The sequence below is a fragment of the Gobio gobio genome (assembly GCF_949357685.1).
Source record: "Gobio gobio genome assembly, chromosome: 4".
NCBI classification, from domain to species: domain Eukaryota; kingdom Metazoa; phylum Chordata; class Actinopteri; order Cypriniformes; family Gobionidae; genus Gobio; species Gobio gobio.
The window spans coordinates 31,921,744-31,942,683 of record NC_137100.1 but is presented as its reverse complement, the minus strand read 5'-3'; the positions used below and the strand labels follow the sequence as shown (position 1 = coordinate 31,942,683).

Here is a 20,940-nt window from a genome sequence, read left to right as displayed (position 1 = left end):
TTTTAAAACGAATTTTGCTTCATATTGATGTTTAAATATTATACCCTATGTTGTTGTTTTTAAAAAAAATTTTTTTTATAAAGTTAATTGCTTTCTTTAAACTGAATTTCGTTTTGTATAAATTGTATCTTAGTTTTAATCAATGTTTTTAATATATTTGATATAATATAACAGACTGGTATAATAAATATATTAGTATATTTGATAACAATTTAGCAGACAATAGCCTTAGCGCTGGCTCATGCACGTGTTTCTGACTGAAGCTCGAAATGATATTTGAGTATTGTGTGTATTTGATCTTTTACAAATGATTCAGAAAATATTTGCCATTGAAATGACTGGGAAAAAGTGTCCCAATCAACCTAAAGTTACCAGATACGATTTGAAATCATAATTGCAGTGCATTATGTTGTTTTAAATCCCAAATATTTTACTTATAACATTCATCATTACCAATTAAAGGGTTAGTTCACCCAAAAATGAAAATTCTGTCATTAATTACTCACTCTCATGTCGTTCGACACCCGTAAGACCTCCGTTCATATTCGAAACACAAATGAAGATATTTTTGTTGAAAGCTGATGGCTGAGAAAGGCTTCACACAGGCCTCCATTGGCATTCAGTACAATTACACTCCCAAGACCCATAAAAGGCACTTAAAACGTCGTTACAAAGTCCATCTCACCACAGTGACTCTACAATAATTTTTACGATGCGACGACAATAGTTTTTGTGCGCAAAAAAAAAATCAAAACAACACCTTTATCCAACTTGTTCTTGTCTTCCGTGTATGCCTCCACGACGCATGCGCGAGAATATGATGCAGATCCGGCGTTCGGACACATGACCCAGAAGCGATTTGTTTACAAGCAGAGGAAGACGCGCGTATCTAAGCTGTTGAATTCTACATTGATCGTGCTTTAGGTCTCGGCGTAGTGCTCAAAATGGGGTTAGAGTGGCATTTCATGGATTCCCGAACCCCGGCGCTACGTCATATTCTCGCGCATGCGTCGTGGAGGCACACACGGAAGACAAGAACAAGTTGGATAAAGGTGTTATTTTGATTTTTTTTTTGCGCACAAAAACTATTGTCGTCGCATCGTAAAATTATTCATCGTTCTATGCATTCGTTCTATTCATGAGCATACTTGCATACGGCCTGAGTAAAGAAAAAGTGTTTTACAAAATGTAAATGAATATATTGTTTTATGTGAATGAGTAGGCTCAATGATTCTCACATCATTTTGAAGCAAAAACTCTAGACAAAAACACCCAATAATCAAAGGTCTTGTGAACACATCTATTGTGTCTTGAAGCCTTAATTTTAAAACACATTTTTTACTTTTTTCAAATATCATGCATAAACATTATTCTCTCAAAAATACAAGCATACATGTTGCTCACATATTATGGTAGCCCAGTTTGTGCTGAATACAGTGTAATTGCACTTTTGCCATTAATATGTTTATAAGCAACTGAAAAAAGCACAACACTCAAAAATCTGCCATAAGAGCAAAATAAAGAGCTGGTGAAAAAAAAAGCTGACCCAAATGCAGAGAGCCTCAAACTAAACCTTGAATAAAGGCCTGACAAAGAAAAAACAGCCCAGAGTCTAATCTAAAGCTCTTAGCATGGGAGGAATAAAGTCTCCCTTCACCACTGCCCACTAAAAGCACTTCTTTTTCACTTCCCAGGCAGCCCAGCCTCTCACTCATCTCTTTTGAAATATTGAGTCGTGAACCCTCCTGTCTCCTGCGGTGCAAAAAGCACGAGTCTGTTAACTAGAGCCGAGATGGTCTCTGTGGTTCTTTAGTGCAGGGTGTGATGTTCTCATGCTATAATAGCTTATCTGTTGCAATTGTATGTTTCAGGACTCTTCTTATGCACATTCAGGTTTAACAGAACATAAGTCTGCCTAGACCTTTACATGGTTGATCCTCTCATTCTGAGCTACTGTTTTAATGCCTGTATAGACCATTTTCACATTTCCGGGTTTCTCAGAGCGGAAGTCGTCATAGTTGGGTTAAATATTATAGCTGTGAATGAGAGACTAAAACAAATATTTTTTTGTGTGCTGATTTGCTCAAATAGCAAAAGAAAATCGCCACAATAGTGATTTCACAACTTTCAAAAAGAGGGAAACAATAGAGTGAGATTGATAACAGCAGTCAAATTAGAGAAATATGTTAATTTTTATGATCGCTCCTATAGACGCTGTATTAGAAACAATGCACAGCAGCGGTAACTTGTTTTTTGTAATTTGATGCAAAAATAACAAAATACAACGTATTAGTGTTATAAATGTGTGTGTGTGTGTGTGTGTGTATATATATTTTTTATTTTATTTTTTTATTTTATTTTATTTTATGAAATTACAAAAACGTTTCAGGATTTACGCGTCATCACAGTCTGTGAAAAGGGTCTATTAGGTTGGCCACATAATTAACTGGGGAATGCAGAAGAGAAGTGAAAGACTGATCAAAAGTGACACTATACAAAAGTGTCACAAAAAATTTGTTTCAAATAAATGCTGTTCTTTTGAACTTTCAATTCATCAAAATAATTCTGAAAAAAATCTATCCCACAAAAATATTAAGCAGCACAAGTCTTTTCAACATTGATCATAATATGAAATCTTTCTTGAGCACCAAATAAGTGCATTAGAATGATTTCTGAAGGATTATGTAACTTGACATTGAATACATTCTAAAATGTATTCAAATAGAATAAGGTTATTTTAAAATGTAATTTCACAATTTTACAGTATTTTTGATCAAATAAAAACAGCCTTAGTTAGCATAGGATAATTCTTTCAAAAACAGTTTTACTGGACACAAGCGTTTGAATGCTAGAGTACATTATGATTGCAATATAATATTTTTTTTTTAATTCTTTAATATATATTTATGTTTTAAATAAAATAATAGTAAGTACCAGTATGTGTGATATCCCTAGTTTGTTCAGTCAGTCACAGTTGCATCACCAGTAGTGGTCATGTTATTGATGTAGCATGCATGTAGGACACAGAGAGAAAGTTTTGTTTACCAGGTCAATAATGCAAATCAATCATTCTGCTCAATCTAGATCCTCACAGCAGAGGTCACTGAAGACCGAAGTCTCATGCCAAAGTTCATGAAACCTGATCATTGTTCCCACACATCATCACAAAATCAAATAAACCTGCAGGAGCGACAGTCCTATTAGAACATTCCGTTTACTTGGCGTTCACTGTATTTTTTTTCTCTCCTGATAGAAATGTCCAGTGTGTTCTAAAAGTGTTTGTCTCCATGAGAACGGTTTCTAGGTTGTAAGGGTAGGGCTGATAAGGGAATCAGTCACATGGGCTGAGCCTCGTGAGAGCTTCAAGGTTTCCTTCAGGAAGAAACTCGCTGACCTGACTAATAAAAGCTATGTATCTTACAACCAGAGTTCCTCTAAAACAAGGAGAAGCGGAGTCTGGTTCTTTATCAGTCTGCTAGCGACACTGTCAGGTTTGAAGTTCCAGACAAGGGTGCTAATGACTGAAATTCCAGCTCGTCTATATGCAGATCTAAAACAATGAAGCAAAAGAACCTTCATATAGCATAAACATGTAAGACTTAATAAAAGTAATAAGAGATACTTTTAACTGCAAAGTCAAAATCTTTAGGTCCAGACAAGATGGACTCGAAAGGGCTCTCAGAATTAGCCCACAGGCCATCAATCAAGTCCAATTTTACAATGACTCAAGCACATAGCAGTGAAAACAATGTATTTGTCCATTTATTTTTTAATCTTTTTTTGAGGTGTCAAAAAAAGCTATTTTAGACAAAAAAAAATTCTTATGGTCATGACCCGCATTTCGTAAATTGATTCATTTAGCAGGCTTTTTATCCAAAGCGACATCAAAATGGAGAACATTTCAAGCTACTTCAACAATATTTGAAGTACATATTACAATGCCAAGTTTCAAGCATAAGACAGATTAGTACACAAGTCAGAGCAGAAGTAAAATCTAGAACGTTAGAGAAATAGTGAACACATTATTACAGGAATTGCCTATTGTGGTTTTAATAAAAATACATATTTTTGTCCTTATGACAATGGTTATGTCCATGTTGTTTTCTCTTGTATACAGTGTTGGGGAAAGTTACTTTGAAAAGTAATGCATTACAATATTGCGTTACTCCCTTAAAAAGTAACTAATTGAGTTACTTAGTTACTTTTTAAGAAAAGTAATGCGTTACGTTACTTTTGCACTACTTTTTCTCACCTGGGCTGGGCTTGTTTTTGTTTTTGTTTATGTTTATAACAAAAAAGTTATATTTTTGTGCAACGGTAAAGACCTCTTCATACCAAAATTGAAATAATAAGCCCCAGGCTGAGGTAAAAATGCAAATTCATGCATGAACAGTAGAGGGCGCAGCTCTGCTGTGCTGCCATTCTGGATAATGGTAGAATAGGATGCAGGAGAAAAAAGTTTTACCAATAAAAACAAAACATCTAGCAATTTTCATCATCAAAGGTCAGCAGCAAGACATTGGTAAATTAAATATAAAGGTAGATTATGCATAAAAATAGTTGTTTTATTTAACATTTAATTACTGGAGCTTTGCATAGTATTCTGATTTGTATTTGACTGATTTTATTCATTTTGAGGAGTACAGAATCTTTATTGTGCAAGTGAGATAAATAAATGCTCACGTTTAGTCTGGAACTACAATAACCATCATGTTTACACACAACGCCTCTGCACTTCTTTTTCTCAACATGGGGGCAGGAGAGCTGTCAGTCAAATTAATGTGAAAAAGTAACTCAGATATTTTGTTGTAAATTTGAAAAGTAATGCGTTACTTTACTAGTTACTTGGAAAAAGTAATATTACGCAACTCAAGTTACTTGTAATGCGTTACCCCCAACACTGCTTGTCTATTAGTGAAAAACAGCAAATAATGTATAAAATAATGTATTTTTGATCAGCCTTGGTGAGCATTTTCTTTTAATATTGCTGACCCCAAACTCTTGATATTTTTTTCACTGAGATAAACACTCATAGAGGATGTTTTCATTAGTAGACCATTTGTATGTCTTTGTTGTGTTCATTTCGGTGAATCCAGAAAAACTATACCTGGATACAGGGTGCAAGAACTGCTTACCTGGAGGTACACTATAGCGGGTGGCGTTACTGCAGTCAGGCTGGGGTGAGGCTTTGCTAGGCTCCCGAGGAGAGAGTCTGTATGGAGAGCCCGGTCTGCCTGCTCCAACATGGGATTCCTGCTCCATCAGCTTCAGATCATATGACATGTAAGCGTACGGCTTACCTGGGGAGAGGACAGAGAGGAAAGGCTATCACAGACATCAAGCAGACTGGCAAAGACATAAAACAGAACGACAAGCACATTTTCTAATTGTGGTCGTCTCTACTAGTGATCATGAAAACATCTTATTCAAACCATACATTAAATCACAGGTATAGATATAGAAAGGTTAATTCAGTGTTATCACTGTACAGCTCTACCAAGTGAAATATCAAGGCAGGTTTTTAGAGCTACAGTCTTGCCAGTCTGTGAGAAAGAGGTCGAGCAAAACTTGGTGTTTCTAATGGATATCACTACAAGAGAATGACCTAATGTTCTTTTTGGTTGGCTGGCTCCATCAAAAACAGCACTGTTTCAAAGCTGAGAAGAGCAAAGTCCAGTGTCTCTCTCCCGCACGTTCGACACCCACGTTCAAATCTGTTTTGGAGACCCATTATAAAACAGAGAGGAGGAGGAGGAGGAAAAACAGAAAAACGTCTGTCTTTGCCGTTACTGTCTTTGCTCAAACTTCTTGGCATGTAAAAACCGAGCGAGAGTGCATGGGAGGATAGAACAGATGCACTACAGGCACATTACAATCTTTGTTATGCAGCGGTCCATCTGCTTGTCTTTCTGTCTGCTTGTCTCAGGGGTGTTTCTTTAACCTCAATTTTGTATTGTTCATTGCTCTCTTCCCCTCAGAGACAGCTCTTTTGGTTAGGAGTTTTCCCAAACAAAAAGTGACAAATGTTCTGTTTGGATGGGATTAGTTCTATATTTGAGAGGATGGGCAGTCAAAATTACCAAAGCTTCTTTGAGTTTTTAATCCCAAACTGGCCATGCCAGTAAGTGTTTTGGACATTAAGATTTGACTGTTTTTTACCTTCTAAAAAAGCAATCATGAGCAAATTCACATGTCAGTTAGAGTTGCAAGAAATGAAAACATCTTTTTTGTAAATTAATTCATGCACATTTTTTTTTTTTTTTTTTTAAATAGTTTTGGCCTTGTAATTAACCAAAATGTCACCACTGGATTTTCCAATGAAAATTACAGACTTCTCTCTAGTGATGTATACCAGACTTCACTAATGATTTAGTTTGCTTAAACCCCACAGCGGTCTTATTATTGACTGCAAGATTCCATTCAAATCTGCCTCAATCCAATCAATAATTGATGGATAGAACCCGTTCAACTTTTTTACCTTTGTTTTATTTTGAATGTACTTCACAATACGGAAGAAAAGACCTGTCGTTGGAATTCCTAATTTTTTCCTGATAACAGTGCAAAGAACTTAACATACTCCGTTATTTTTGGTTATAAGATAAGAGTGATACATCATTCAAAACTATTGTTGAAACATGTTGAAATATATAGGCAGGCAACCTTTCATTGTATCTAAATGTCATATGACGGCACCATAATATAAAACAATACAATATAAAAGTAATAAGAAAATTTACACTGTAACATGAATGTTACAGTCTAAGAATGTTTAGACCAGTGTTTACTGTGAAATACTGTGTTTGTGAATGTTTGCTCAAACTTGGATGTTTATAATGTGCTAAACAATAAAAATATAAAATGTTTTTGTACTGTAAAAATCATATTTTTGTTATAATTGGGCAATATTATAGTACTAGTGATTAATTGCTAATATAATAATAATAATAATAATAATAATAATATATATTTTTTTATTTTACAGTGACCAGATACCATGAGACCATAAGTCTTTTCTTTGAGAGTGTTTCACAAACATCAGCAAGTTGTTATTTTTGTGGTGCTCGAGACCGGTTTCGAGACCATTTTTAAGGTCTTGGTCTTGCCCACATTTGTACTTTGTCTTGTCTCAGTCTGGATTTTATTTCAAGATCGGGATACAGTATCACTAAATTGCTGGTGCATTGTCTGATTTATTTGTTAACATCATTCATGTGATGGGATGTAAAACTTTTTGCTTCGAATGGAATTAGTTTATTTCTAATTAGATTTTTTTTGTTACCGTTGTTTCAGGTCAGTAATTAATGGGATCTTGTTTTTTTATATTACAACATATAATTAAGCAATATAACAAGAGCAAGAGAGCTGTTTTCACAAATAGGAGCACAATTATTTATGCAGTTGTAATTGTACCAATGCAGATGCACTTTCAGTGCCACCTTTGCAGTGCAAAGATGCATTTTGCAGTTAGTGATTTCATTTGATTGATAACAGCTCTATATAGTGTCTAATTCTAATGTATGTATTGATAAAATATCAGACATTTCTCAGGCAGTAAATGTGGATCTTTTAGATCAGGAGTGGGGAACGTTGATCCTGGAGGGCCACTCTCTTGCAGAGTTTAGCTCCAACCCTAATCAAACACACCTGAAGCTAATCAAGGTCTTCGGGATTACTAAAGTTACAGGCAGGTGAGTGTTTTTTTTCCAGGGTTGGAGTAAAACTCTGCAAGAGAGTGGTCCTCCAGGATCAACGTTCCCCACCCCTGCTTTAGATGAATTTAAGGAGTGCTAGTCTGTTCTTGACTAGGTTAGGGTTAGCCCTGCTTTGGTCTCAACACACTCTGGTCTTGGTCTTGACTTGGTCTCAGTGTAGCTGGTCTCGACTACAACACTACAAGCTGTTAGCCAGCGAATATACTCTGTCCAAGTATCTCAAGTGGATACTGAACAAAGAGCAAAGGCAAAAAGAACGACTCCGTTGGCTTGCTGTTGGATTTATGGGGTTCTCAATTTACCACATTTGAGGGATTTTTGTGCATTCTCTCTCTCACTCTTCCTGTGCGTGACTCACCTTCTCGGTCCAGTACAGTGGGGCTGTGGGTGGTGACACGTGGCCTGCGATCAGACTCGTTCTGGTCCAGTCTCTGTTTGTCCTCCTGCACGGACTCATGCACAGCTTTGATTTGGTGCTGGAACATAGCAAATCCGCTCAATGGACCTCCGGGAACACCGCTGTGACCAAATGGAGTTGAAACCTAAACAAACCGTTCAGTAAGAGAGGATTCAAATGTGGGCAAAAAGCTGGATTGACGTACACCAAAAAGCGCTTTTAGAAAAATTTAAACAATTAAATATATTCCATTTTTCATTTAAAGTTGCATGACTTGATCCCATTAGAGATGCTACATTTTATTATGTAAAAGTTTTGAATGGCCAATCAGGGCCTCAATCAGATTTAAATTAATTTCACAGCCACACCAAATCGCCACAACAGACAGCCTCCAAACCTCACAACTGATCAGCCCAAAAGCAACCAAACAAATTCTCACTCGTCATGATTTCACAGTGTGGAAAATCAATTGGCATTTGCTGATTTGTTTGCTGATTGCCGCAGAAGCGAATCACAGTGCGTGTTCTGCGGAGGTGGAGATGGAGGCAGGACTCACGTGGCGGGGTGGCTGGGCCCTGTCTCTGTCCAGAGGGGCATATCTGAATGCTAAGTGGGGGTAGAGGCTATGGGGACTGACCATAGGGGGGATGGTGGCGGCCCTTTGCTGCAGCTGCTGCATGTTGAGGAGTTTGGCTGAGGACACAACCACTGAGCCTGAAGCACCCAGCATTGACGGCTTCTCCAGAGAGAAAAGTCTGCCACAGAAAGGAAGGAACAAGAGAATAAAACGTATTAGCTACAGATACTCTACTGTGAGTTACAACAAAGCGGCCGGAAGTGATTTTTCATTCATTCCCAGTCTATCCCCCTACTTTTAGGTATAAAATTTGTACAATCTTTGCACAACTAAATATTTACTAAGGTAAGACAATTAAAATAAAAACTATTTAAATAAAACTTTATTAAAACAAGTAATTTATTACACATCAGGGCTCAACATTTATTGGCAGGTAGAATTATCGCGCCGGTAGTTCAGATTTCTATTTGGTCTGCGAACATGTTTTATTCAACAAACAAATTATACGTTAATTAATTTTTTTTCATTAAATTAAAGTTAATGCATTCTTTGGGAATTGAACCAATGATCTCACAGGCAACAGGAATTGAGCTACAGGAATGAAAATTTATCATTTTATATTTGGATTTATAATTTAAAAGTATACATTTTTTATTTATACAGTTCATATTTTACACATACGAATTACATCTCAAATTAAAGCACCACCTTATCCATGATACTAGAAACCAATAGCACTATGTACAAACACTATATAAAACAGGACCAGCAATTTCTCACCTTTGTCGGTCAGGTTCGACCTCCACATCCTCATCCGCACTGCAGGTGGCGCTAGAGTCATTATCGGAGTGGTGCTGCTCCCCCTGTTTCTCCTCCTTGTCCTTGACCTTTGGCTCAGTCTTCACTTGCACCTGTGCTCTTTCATTGCTAGGAGTGGTCATCTCCATATCCTGCGGCTCGCTCTTTGGCTGGATCTGCATTTCATATGCCGAGTGTGCTCGTTCATCTTGAGGAAGCCTGTCTCCAGCTCCACCTTCTGGACTCTTCTCTACTTTCACCCGCAGCTCACTGTATGGAGGCTCCTGGCCCGTGGCATCTGCCACCAAGCCTTTGGTTGCCATTACATCCAGGTCAGATGCACCACCCAGAGCTGAGCTGGGATGAGTTAGCGAGTCAGAGGATTTTGAGATGTCGGTTTGAGAAGGAGAGGGCGCACTCTCTGTGTCCGAACTGTTATCAGGACCTTAGGAAAGGAGATGAAATAACATAAGATTGAGCCATCACATCCTCTTTAAATTCTTCATTCATCTGTGCAAAGCGGGCACCGAATATCAAATCCAATCCATTTCAATCTCTGCTACAGAAACACAAAGGCATAGAAGCAGAAAACCCAAACAACCCTGCCGTGACAGAGCAGAGGTGGGTCACCATCACTGCACACAACATCACGCAAACAAGCTAATGCACTTCTGGACAGCAAACATCCTTTGGCTAATCACCTTTACACCCTTGCCACGTGATGACACCCACCAGGGCCACAGGAAGTGCTACATATAAAATACACACGACTTTGCGTATGCACTACCATTTGATTGTTCCTGTGATTAATGCATAGTGAAAGAAGTCTCTTATTCTCACCAATTTATTTGATCAAAAATATAGTAAAAACAGTAATATTGTAAAAGATAAAATTTTTAAATAACTTTATATTATATTTTAAAATGTAATTTATTGCTGTGATGGCAAAGATGAATTTTCAGCATCATTACTCCAGTCTTCAGTGTCACATGATCTTTCAGAAATCATTCTAATATGCTGATTTGGTGCTCAAGACACATTTCTTATTATTATCAATGTTGAAAACAGTTGTGCAGCTTAATATTTTTGTTAAACACATATCGAACAACTCTCTCTCTCCTCCATTCCCTGTCTGAAAAATTACTCTCCCTCATCCATAATTCCTTCCTCCTCTCTGCTGTGCGGAGGCTCTCACAATCTATCTGATATTCTGTCCCTCTCTTGGAGAGCGATGAAGGCTAACCTGCTTGACTCCAGGAGTATGTCAGCATGACGAAAAGAAGGAGAAAAAGCAAAAAGAGCAAGGTTTGAGGGAAGGTAAGGAGGGAGAACAGAAGCCACCAGCATTTAGTACATGACAAGTAACCAAGGAAAGCAGACCAGGGAAACAGCCTTGCAGAATCTGTGTATCATTCGTTCAATTGTTTTTTGATTTAATATTGAAAGTACAAAAATGACAAAATGGCTCCTTTTTCGTTTTTTAATTAAAAACAAAACAAAATAATAATACAGGGATAATATTGTTGTTATCAATGCAATAAACTTGTTAAGAGTCCGTACAACTGCAGCAGAGGAGGACTATTATTCTGCTGTGTGAAAATGAGGAAGAACTGATGACGGCACGGTTTGATCTACGGCTGACCAATCAGAGGAAAAGGGCATTTCATTCCCTCCCACGTGTAGAGATTGAATATTCCAGTTGTTTACAAATGTTTCTACCCCAGAACGAAAAACAAAATTGAACGGAATTCTTTTTTCGTTTTTTGGGGGGGAAAAGTAGCATTTCTATTTTTTTTTTTTTTAAAATAAAAACATAAATGACTGAACGAATGATACAGATTTTGTAGCCTTCTGTTTTTGCAAAGAGAATCTATTGAATCTGAATTATTCAATCAAAAATGAAAGATAATATCATTCAAAAGTTTAGGGTCAGTAACTGAATTTTTTTTCAGTACAATGGTTTTCAAAATTAATAATAGGAAATGTTTCTTCAGTATGAAATCAGCATATTAGAATGCTTTCTGTAGGATCGTAACAGCACCTTAATAACAGCGCAACAGAGCTCTCTGCTTCCTTCCAGAACACTTTTTTTTAGGTTTTATAGCCAGGGAATGCTTTCATAAGAACGAGAAAGGCAGGCAGAAGTAGTACAGATCTTTTATCCCTTCTGCACATTCCCTCTATTTCCACTCTCTTCACTTTGTGTTTTTGTCTAACTCCCTCATTTCCTCTCCCTTTCATCTACCTCCCACCCACCCAACCGGTTCTCTTATTTGCTCCTGATCCTCACTCATTAAGCGTGCAGACAGTAGAGGGAGGATGTTGACCTCTGTGGCAGTGCAACGCGGTCTGGGGTTTTGCTGTCAAATCTAATCAAACGCATTGCAGTCAGAAAGGTCAGCACACTGCACTACTGCTCTCTCACTTCATCCCTCTCTTTCTGTGTCAGTCTGTTTCTGCTCTCTTTACATTACAGCCCCACTGCTTCTCTTCCCCTCTGCTTGATCGGACTCTGGGTTCATGGGTCAGAGAGAAAGAGACTGACAGCGATGGGTTTTTAGGGTGTTTGTTTAAGCATTAGAGCTTATGTTGGAAGCAGCGGCTGTAAGAGAGTTCAAACCACAGAGAGAGATCATACCATCACTCTCCTCATCCTCATCAGGCGCAGGATCGCTCTGCGATGAGTCTCGATTTCCACGGAGCCGGGAACCCTGCACAAAACAACGAGGTATAGTTTTGAGGAATAGTTCAAAATAGATTATACCACAATCATGTGCATTCATAAAGTTTTTGACAACCCTTCCATGTAACTACTTTCTTACACCACTTTTAAGAATTATGCAAAAAAAACAGCCAAAGCAACTGTGACTACTAAGAAAACGTTACTTTTGAACTAGTAAACAAGTAACTAGGAGAAATATTATACATACACTACCATTCATAAGTTTAGGGTCAGTAGGGCACAGTTTCCACAATATATTAAAATAGAAAACAGTTATTTTAAAAGTTTTTACTGTATTGTTAATTAAATAAATGCAGCCTTGATGAGCATAAGGTAGTGTAAATATCTAGATGTAGAGTTGTGATTGTGATCATTTTTAGTAGTTTATAATTTGCTACAAAGAACTGCATGACTCTTTCCAAATAATAATAAAGGGATATGGAACCATAATGCGATCAACATACATGGAACTACATAGCCATTCAGCAATAGAAAATGAAAAAACGGCTTGAAAAGCCCACCAACTAATCAAAATCAAGTACTCAACCATGTGTAAAATATCTGATATCCTATGTGAACATTTCAGTGATGCATAAACTTCTTGAATACAAGAACATGAATATGTTGGCCAATAAAGGATATAAATCACTGTTCATATATTTCAAGCATGTAATGGGAATGTTTGGATGTAGCAAATTTATTCCATGAATGCTAGATCTGTACCTTGTGTTGCCGTAGTAGATTGTCTAGGTTGTATCGTCTCTTGTTGTTGAAGTAAAAGTTCTTACATTGAGCTTCACTCTTAGTGCCTACCATCTTGGCAATGGCTGACCAGTTCCTACCATGTTCAACCAGCCCTGTGCACAAGAGAAAGAGGATAAGAATATGAATGAACAGAGAAAAGACACCTTCCTCCAACTGCAACAAAACCCTTAGAAATAAAAGTATAACTAATAATTTTATTAACCACAAGAACATTCAATAAAGGTCCCACACCATAACATGAAGACCATTTCTCTTTCAGAGGCACTAAACACATGAAATATGGCTTGGGATTCAGTCAAAAATGACCATGCCAGTCCTTCTGCCTCTGTGGTGAAGATAATCCTACCAGTTTAGCTAGAATGGTTGTACAAGTTAAGGCAGGATGCTCAGGGCACCACAAGGTTGAAGTATTAGCCGAACACCTGATGAGCAGAATCAGCCTGATTTTTGAACATCCAACAGGAAGACACATTAGTGAAGAATACTTCAGGATGCACAGATTACAAAACATGTATCAATATTAGAGCAAGAAATCAGAAAGGATGGCTATCCATGGGCATCTTAAAGGGGTGATGAACTGAGAAATCAACTTTCCCTTGAGCTTTTGATATATAAAAGGTCATGGTAATATAAGAATATCCTGTAAGTTTCAGAGCTGAAAACTTCCTTGTTAGTCAAAGAAAAGCTTTTATTGACACCAGGCTCAGAAAACGAGAGCACTCAGAATATATGATCTCTTACGTAATAGGACCTAGACGCCGCCTCTACAGATAAATATGCTTCTGTAGCCCCGCCTTGTGAGCTAAGGATCATCCCTGTATAAGCTTCCTTCTGAACACACACTTATGTGAGTAGGCTAAAACATGTTTTTTTATATGTGTTAGTTTTGCATAACATTACAGATCGTTTGAAATCTATTGATTACATACCCTAGAACGCTGTCACAGGGTGGAGTAGGTGTAGGTGCGAGTGAGTGTGTGTGTCCGCGCGCTTGTGTGTGTGTGTGTGTGTGTGTGAGTGAGTGACTCCGCGGGAGTGTGTGTGTGTGTGTGTGTTAGGGATGAAACGGTATGGAAATTTAACATCACGATTATAGTGACCCAAATTATCACGGTTATCAATATTATCACGGTTTTGTTCAAACGAGATGAAAGTGTTCAAAAAGAACTGATGCACACACTTAAAACATTTCAACAAGTTTTATATTTGAAAATCAACAAACAACAAATAAATCAAGCAGCTCTATGCACTTTTTTAAGCTAGATTCTGTGGGATTTCCTTCCTTAATGGCCGTCGTCAATAGCAACGCATAATGCATAAATAATAATAATTTGTCGTAAATATAATCTCTAATATTATCTCTGATGAGAATATTGCTTGAGAATATATTTACAGTGTTCAGCAATGATGCATTTAAATCTAGCATATTTTGTGTTAGAGCCCAAACATTATCCAAGTGAAATAATGCATATCCATATTTCCATATGATTTGACAGTTTATTTTATTAAATATCAAAATGTGCGCATCATACCTAACACCTAAATGATCACTTTACAGTCAGTTTTATGACTGTCATTCTCTTCAAATGCTGAAGTTTGAAACGTGTAACGTTACCAATGTTGTATGTAACTTTAGAGACGGTCCCTAAATTCACCAGCGTTGCGCTGTACTTCTGCTGTGTTTTTAAAACCATTTTCGCTGCTGAAATAGAACAAAAACAGTACAACCACTATATGATGAATGAATCTCCTGCATACATCGCACGTTTATCTCTGCTTTTAGTGTAGATTTCAGCGAGTAAGAGCGGCGCGCGCTCTGAATGAAACTCCGGCTAATCTGAACGCCTCTGATTATGAGACATTGCATTCATAAACTCAATAGAAACACGTGTTTATAATGCGCAACGCGATTATAACAGATGGCTTTTGAGAAGACTATTATAAGTTCAACAGCCAGAGTGACTAGTGTGCAGCCGAAATAACGCTAACTTACACCCGCAAATGGCGGTTGTTAATGTCAAGCCCTGATTATTATCCCTTAAATGTTAGTCTTGACTAAATTTGTTCGTTCGCTTCACGTTATTATTTCCCAGATGTAGTTTTGGTATTGAGGTCAAAGTCCACTTGCCGTTCGTAGTTTTGAAGTGTTTCCCCCTATTACAGTGACTTTCTTCTGGCATGTTCTGCAGACAGGGTGACCATCTTAGATTAAGTTTCCCTCAGGACTTTTGTAAAAGCCAAAATATGACCACACCTCAGATTTGGTCCTTTTAGAGGCTGAACAATCCCCAGAAGTGCTGTCACTGCCTTCTGCCATTTCTTATCATTCAAAAAACAGCGGTGCTGCGCCTGACTGACGCTGACTACACAGGATTTACCGCGAGTTTTCACAACCGTGATAATCACACGCGGTTTTAATGATAATAAAATTTTATACGATATTACTAACCGTCACTAAATTTTATCGTGGTTTATCGTGAAACCGGTAATCGTTTCATCCCTAGTGTGTGTGTGTGTGTGATTTAATCATTGTGTTTGTTTGATATTTTGCAAGTCCTCTGAGCATTTCCCCCAGACAATTCCTGGGACAGGCGGTAGCTGAAGCTCATTAAATATGCAAATCTTATCCAATCCTAACCGTGGGCGTTTACTTCCAAGTCTTCAGTGCGGCACGCCCATCAAATCCAAGTGTTTCTCAGAGAGCCTCAAAACCAAGGCAGAAAATAGCCTATTACTTATTCATTATGATGTTTTTGAATATAAAAACCACACAAACGTCATAAGTTGACCTCAGACAAAAGTATAATTTTTTTTTAAAAAGCCAGTTCATGACACCTTTAACAACAGTTGCTCACTCTTTAAATGTGCGGTCACATTATCAAAATTTCAGCGAAATTTGGCAGACAAATAAGGTCCATTGTGAAGAGTGTAGTGTTGTCTGAAGAGCAATTCACAGAGAAGTCGCTTTCAAACCAAACGTGGTTTGGTCAACGTGGCTATTAATTCATGTGACCAACTTAAACCTGATGTGAAATCTGCATGGTGAAATCATTCACTTTCAAGCTAAATTCCTGATTTCGAAATTAGAAATTTCTCCATTTCAACCTATAAAACCTTTAAAGCTAGTGGCACACTAACCCACTCTAAACAGATTGACAACAGTATGGATGACAAATCTAGAGGAACAGAAAAATGGAAAAGTCATTTTTTATGCCATTTTTCAGGTTCTTACAATGTCTCAATTTGGTGGCAAATTAAGATAAATAATCAATAACAATTGTAACAGACTAACTTTGGATTCAATTCATGAAGTGACTTTAACCTGTGAGTGTGTGTGTAATCTGTATTTGTTCATTCAGGGTGTGTCATAGTAGGGCTGCACGATTATGACAAATCATAATTGTCGATTATTCCCTTGAAATTGTAATTGCGATTATTAATTACGATTATTCTATATATAGCATTAAGCCTCAAAAGTCAAATATACATTGGTTTGGTTTCTTTAAATAAAAAAATTGAAAATATGCATGGTATTATAATGTTGTACTAAAAATAAAAACAATGGGGGGGGGGGGGGGGGGGGATTACGATAACATGTAAAAAGAAAAAAAACACATTAAGTACACAGAATAAAATACTTGGACTTTTTTTGTAAGCAATTACATAATTGTGGCATCCGTAATTGTAATCACGATTACAAATTTGATTAATTGTGCAGCCCTATGTCATAGTACACATTCATGCGTGCCAGAAGTTGTCAGCTTTAGTGAGAAAAAGATTAACATTGAATAAACACATTCACATTTATGTTCTTATTTTATTTGTCATATTTTAAGCAATCCCCAGAAAGTAATCGAGCTACACAATCAGCACAGAACACAAGTTACGTCTGTGATACTATATATGCCTTGAGTTTGCAAGGAAAGTTTAAACCAGATCAGAGCAGTTCATGTCACTGATCACTGCCATGATCACGAAAGCCCACACCACCAACTGCCAACCGAGATATTCCAACTAGCTGAATGTTCTCAGACACCATGAGGACAGTCAACAGTGCCAAATACCCAAGAGGCTGTGATGATGCTAACATGCACAAATTCCCTCCGATACATATATATTTTTTTAATCAGTACCTTCCAGAATTGTTCAAAGAAAATACATACCCTAAAGACTTATGCAACTAAATCAAGTTATCAAACATTGTATTTGTACTAATGCTCAGCAAGCAGGAACGGAATTCAGCTCCTAGATGTACTAAGAACTAGATGTCTTGAAATGACAGTTAAAAATAGTTTGTCATTTGTGAAGGCCCTGCGTAAAAGTGTCATTGCACTTGACTGACATGTCTGTAATCACTTGTCCAAGAAATTAGCCACAGTGTGCTGGAAAGGTCTTCACAACTAACACCTAGACTCATAATGAAATTGTGTGTGGTGTACTGATTGAGTGCTGAAATCACTGCAAACATCAGGGTTCAAGATCGAGCACCTTGAGTCGCAGTGGTTTATGGCACGGGCTGACCTTGATTCGGCTCTACATAAGAGCTTCTCTGAGTCTGTTTTACCTCTTTCCACTAGCACTGAGCAACAGAGTATGAGAAGAGTGATGGTATGATCTCTCTCTGTGGTTTGAACTCTTTTACAGCCACTGCTTCCAACATAAGCTCTAATGCATAACACCCTACACAACACAAGCAAGAATATGAATGATTTAATAAATCCTCTAACTAAAGAACTTCTGAACATTCTTCTTATTGCCGCATGTTGTTTTGTAAAACAGTACAGCGTCTCTCATCTGCACAGCAGCTACAGTGATTCTTGTCAGAATATAAAAACACTCAGTTCCTCCAAACAAATACTGAAACTCAGTCAGCAGTTCTCCTAGTCCCTAGCCAATCATGTTAGACTGTCCTCCAATTAAACTGAACTGTGCAGCGACATTGATGGCTCACCAGAGGTCTGTACAAAAGATACAGGGAGAAACACACACACACACACACACACACCTTCATGTTTGTTCCTCAGTGGACTGAACTTCCCCTTTACTCAAGAGAAGATGAAAGAGCACAAAGAAAGAGGAAGCAGAAGGAATGCACTCAGATGACCGTAGTCTGACCTGAAAACACTTCTGCAAACTCTGATGCTTTAAAAAGCTCTAGGGGTAGTTTGTGTGTTGATGTGTCTGAGCGATTAAATTTTTTTAGTAATATAAACACTTACAACACTTGTATTATAATATGAATCCATAATGACCAGGTCTCAGAAGGGTTGATCAACACATTTACACACACACACACACACACAAAAAAATAAAAATAAAAAAATAAATCACAAACGTTGTGATGTAAATAAAAAGAATTAAAAAAATGTTTTTTTAAATAGGGCCTCTATTATTCACTATCTTCCTTTCAAGGCCATTAATACAATCAGTCAAAAACACCAACCAGAAAATAAATTACACCGTTGGATTCAGTGCAAAAAGAGGAAGCCTCTTTTTCCTTGGTCCATTTCTGCTGGCAAACTGACAACAACTGTGGAGAAAGAACTGCAAACTGAACTTAGGCCTGTTCAAGAAAAGCTGTTATTTAGATTTAGCACATTTCTCTTTCACATTCTCAATCCTAATAATATAATAATAATAAAAATCTCACTACTGCAATGCAAGGAAATGCTGCTATATTTCTGAACTGCAAACTATTTACACATCTGTTGTACTGCCTGTAACTGAAGATATTGTAATTCAAGCAGATTCACTGTTGAGAATAATGGGAATACTGGTAATTAGTACTTTAGTTACACTTGTTGTTTAAAGTATGTTTTAACCATAAATAAATCACATCTGTAATGCTGGAAATGCACATCCAAGACGTGCAGATGAACATGGCTGATCAGCAAAGTGCACAAATCATCTGTGCTGGAAAAACAATGCAATGCTTTAAAAATTGGAATCAATTTGAATGATTAAAATACAGACAATGTAAATTTAAAATAGTAAACATTATTATTATTAATTATATTTAAAAATACATTGCAATTCAAATTTCTGGGGACGGTAAGTCTCTTATGCTCACCAAGGCTGCATTTATTTGATCAGAAATATACTACAACAGTAATATTGTGAAATATTATAATTTAAATTTTCAGCAGCCATACAAATCTTGAAAACAGTTCAGCTTAATATTTTTTAAAGCGATATACAAAATGCTTTGATTAATAGAAAGCTCAAAAGAACAGCATTTGAAATACAAATCTTTTGTGACAATATGTCTTTTCTGTAAGTTGATCAATTTAAAAGTATCCTTCCTTTTAAATGGTAATGTATATTTATATGCTATATATTTGCATTGCATTAATGAAAACAAAAAACTTTTTGCCTTACATTAATAAGAATTTTGTGGGAAATGTGCTAAATTGTCATGAAATGACGGCATAATTGTCAGAAAACAAAGCTTCAGTTTCTTCCCGTTTAGTTACAGGGTGACATGTGACCTGGACAGGTTTTCATAGAGATTCCCTCCAAAAGCTTTCATTAAACTTTAAACTCTGAGCAAAACATTTGCCCTCTGCACTATTCCTGTCATTCTTTCACTGCGTTTAGGGGTGAATGGTTGTCTTGTAAAGTTTTTAGTGTGTTAAATGGTCACAGTTCAGTTTCTTCCTCACAGTCCTGATCTGAATAATCACTACAAAGAGGATGCTCACAAATGCAACTCCAACCAACTTCCTCAACACAGAAAAATATGCAAAACCACAAAGACATCAAATAAGTAGAGCAAAAGTGAGATGTTTGTGCATGTGTGAAGATCAGATCAGACAGAGCCAACTGAAAACCAGAGAAGGAGAAGGAGTGGGGGAGGGAGATGAAGTAAAAGTCAAGCAGTACCTTTTTTGGCGATCTCCATCTCATCCTCTGTCCAGCGAGACGTCTCTCCAGCTTCAACCGCGCCTGTAGCGACACACACCGTCAGCGTCAGTGAGGGAGAACTCAGGCAAAGCTACACGACACGGTTCATCTTGCACCCTCCCTCTCTATCTGTTTATACTTGGGGGCTGCAGAGACCTCCCTCCCTCGGGCTCTCTCTCTCTCTCTGTCCTCAACCGCTTTCTGTCCTTTGCCCTGTTTATTGCTTTCTCTCCTTGGCGCTTGCTGGACTCAACTAGGCAGTCTCACCTCTCTCTTACTCCTGTCTCTCTCTCTCTCTCTCTCTCTCTCTCTCTCTCGCTGTCTCTCGGAGAGTCCAGTCAGCTGATCTCAAGCAGACAGTGGAGGAGTGCAGAAGCACCACCCTACTGGGTCTAAGACCAACACACACACTCACTCACTCACTCACCCATATCATTAGGCAGCCACTCTCATAACAGTAGCCGAGCTGAAGCGAGCAGCGCAACAACCCCTCCCTACATAATTTCCACTCAAACTACAGAGAGAGAGAGAGAGAGAGAGAGAGAGAGAGAGAGAGAGAGAGAGACAGAGAGAGTGAGAGAGAGAGAGAGAGAGAGAGAGACAGAGAGAGAGAGAGACAGAGAGAGAGAGAGAGAGAGAGAGAGAGAGACAGAGAGAGAGAGAGACAGAGAGAGAGAGAGAGAGAGCCCGTGCTCTCCTCTCCCGCCCGCTCTGAGGGTCTCCTTGAAATTGACTAAACACTACGACAGATTTAGCACAGTGTGAACCTCTGACATTTATGCGTGAGCACGAGTGTGTCCCCACAGTGTTTGTATGACTAGTGCAGTGAGTCTCCGCTAAAACTCTTCAAATAAACGTCTCTTCGCTGACCCACTAGATGCAGTTTACATTACCCCATGACCCCTGACAGTGTGTGCGTTACGTTCATATGCTTGTACTCTGCTGCTTTGTCATGTTGATGGCGGTTTAGACGTGGAATTGTTCCATTATGGCTTGTTTAAAACTTTAAACACACTTTAAAAGACAGAACGACAAGATAAAATCAAGCACAGTTACAAAATTCATC

The 20,940-nt window shown here is 37.8% G+C and overlaps 2 protein-coding genes across 6 annotated transcripts in view; both read right to left on the bottom strand.

Annotated features, from left to right (window-relative positions):
* Positions 1-20,940, bottom strand: part of cenpv (centromere protein V) — a 278,526-nt gene that overhangs the window by 113,592 nt on the left and 143,994 nt on the right. The gene's annotated exons all lie outside the window — the stretch shown is intronic.
* ncor1 (nuclear receptor corepressor 1) overlaps positions 1-20,940 on the bottom strand; it is a 137,653-nt gene that overhangs the window by 26,924 nt on the left and 89,789 nt on the right. For all 4 annotated transcript variants that reach the window (XM_079815098.1, XM_079815099.1, XM_079815096.1 and 1 more), the window contains exons 18-24: positions 19,854-19,916; positions 12,930-13,063; positions 12,123-12,195; positions 9,467-9,929; positions 8,747-8,864; positions 8,071-8,254; positions 5,136-5,300 (exon numbers count right to left, since the gene is read on the bottom strand). In XM_079815098.1, coding sequence (XP_079671224.1) covers positions 5,136-5,300; positions 8,071-8,254; positions 8,747-8,864; positions 9,467-9,929; positions 12,123-12,195; positions 12,930-13,063; positions 19,854-19,916 — 1,200 coding nt within the window. The remainder of the gene's footprint in view (positions 1-5,135; positions 5,301-8,070; positions 8,255-8,746; positions 8,865-9,466; positions 9,930-12,122; positions 12,196-12,929; positions 13,064-19,853; positions 19,917-20,940) is intronic.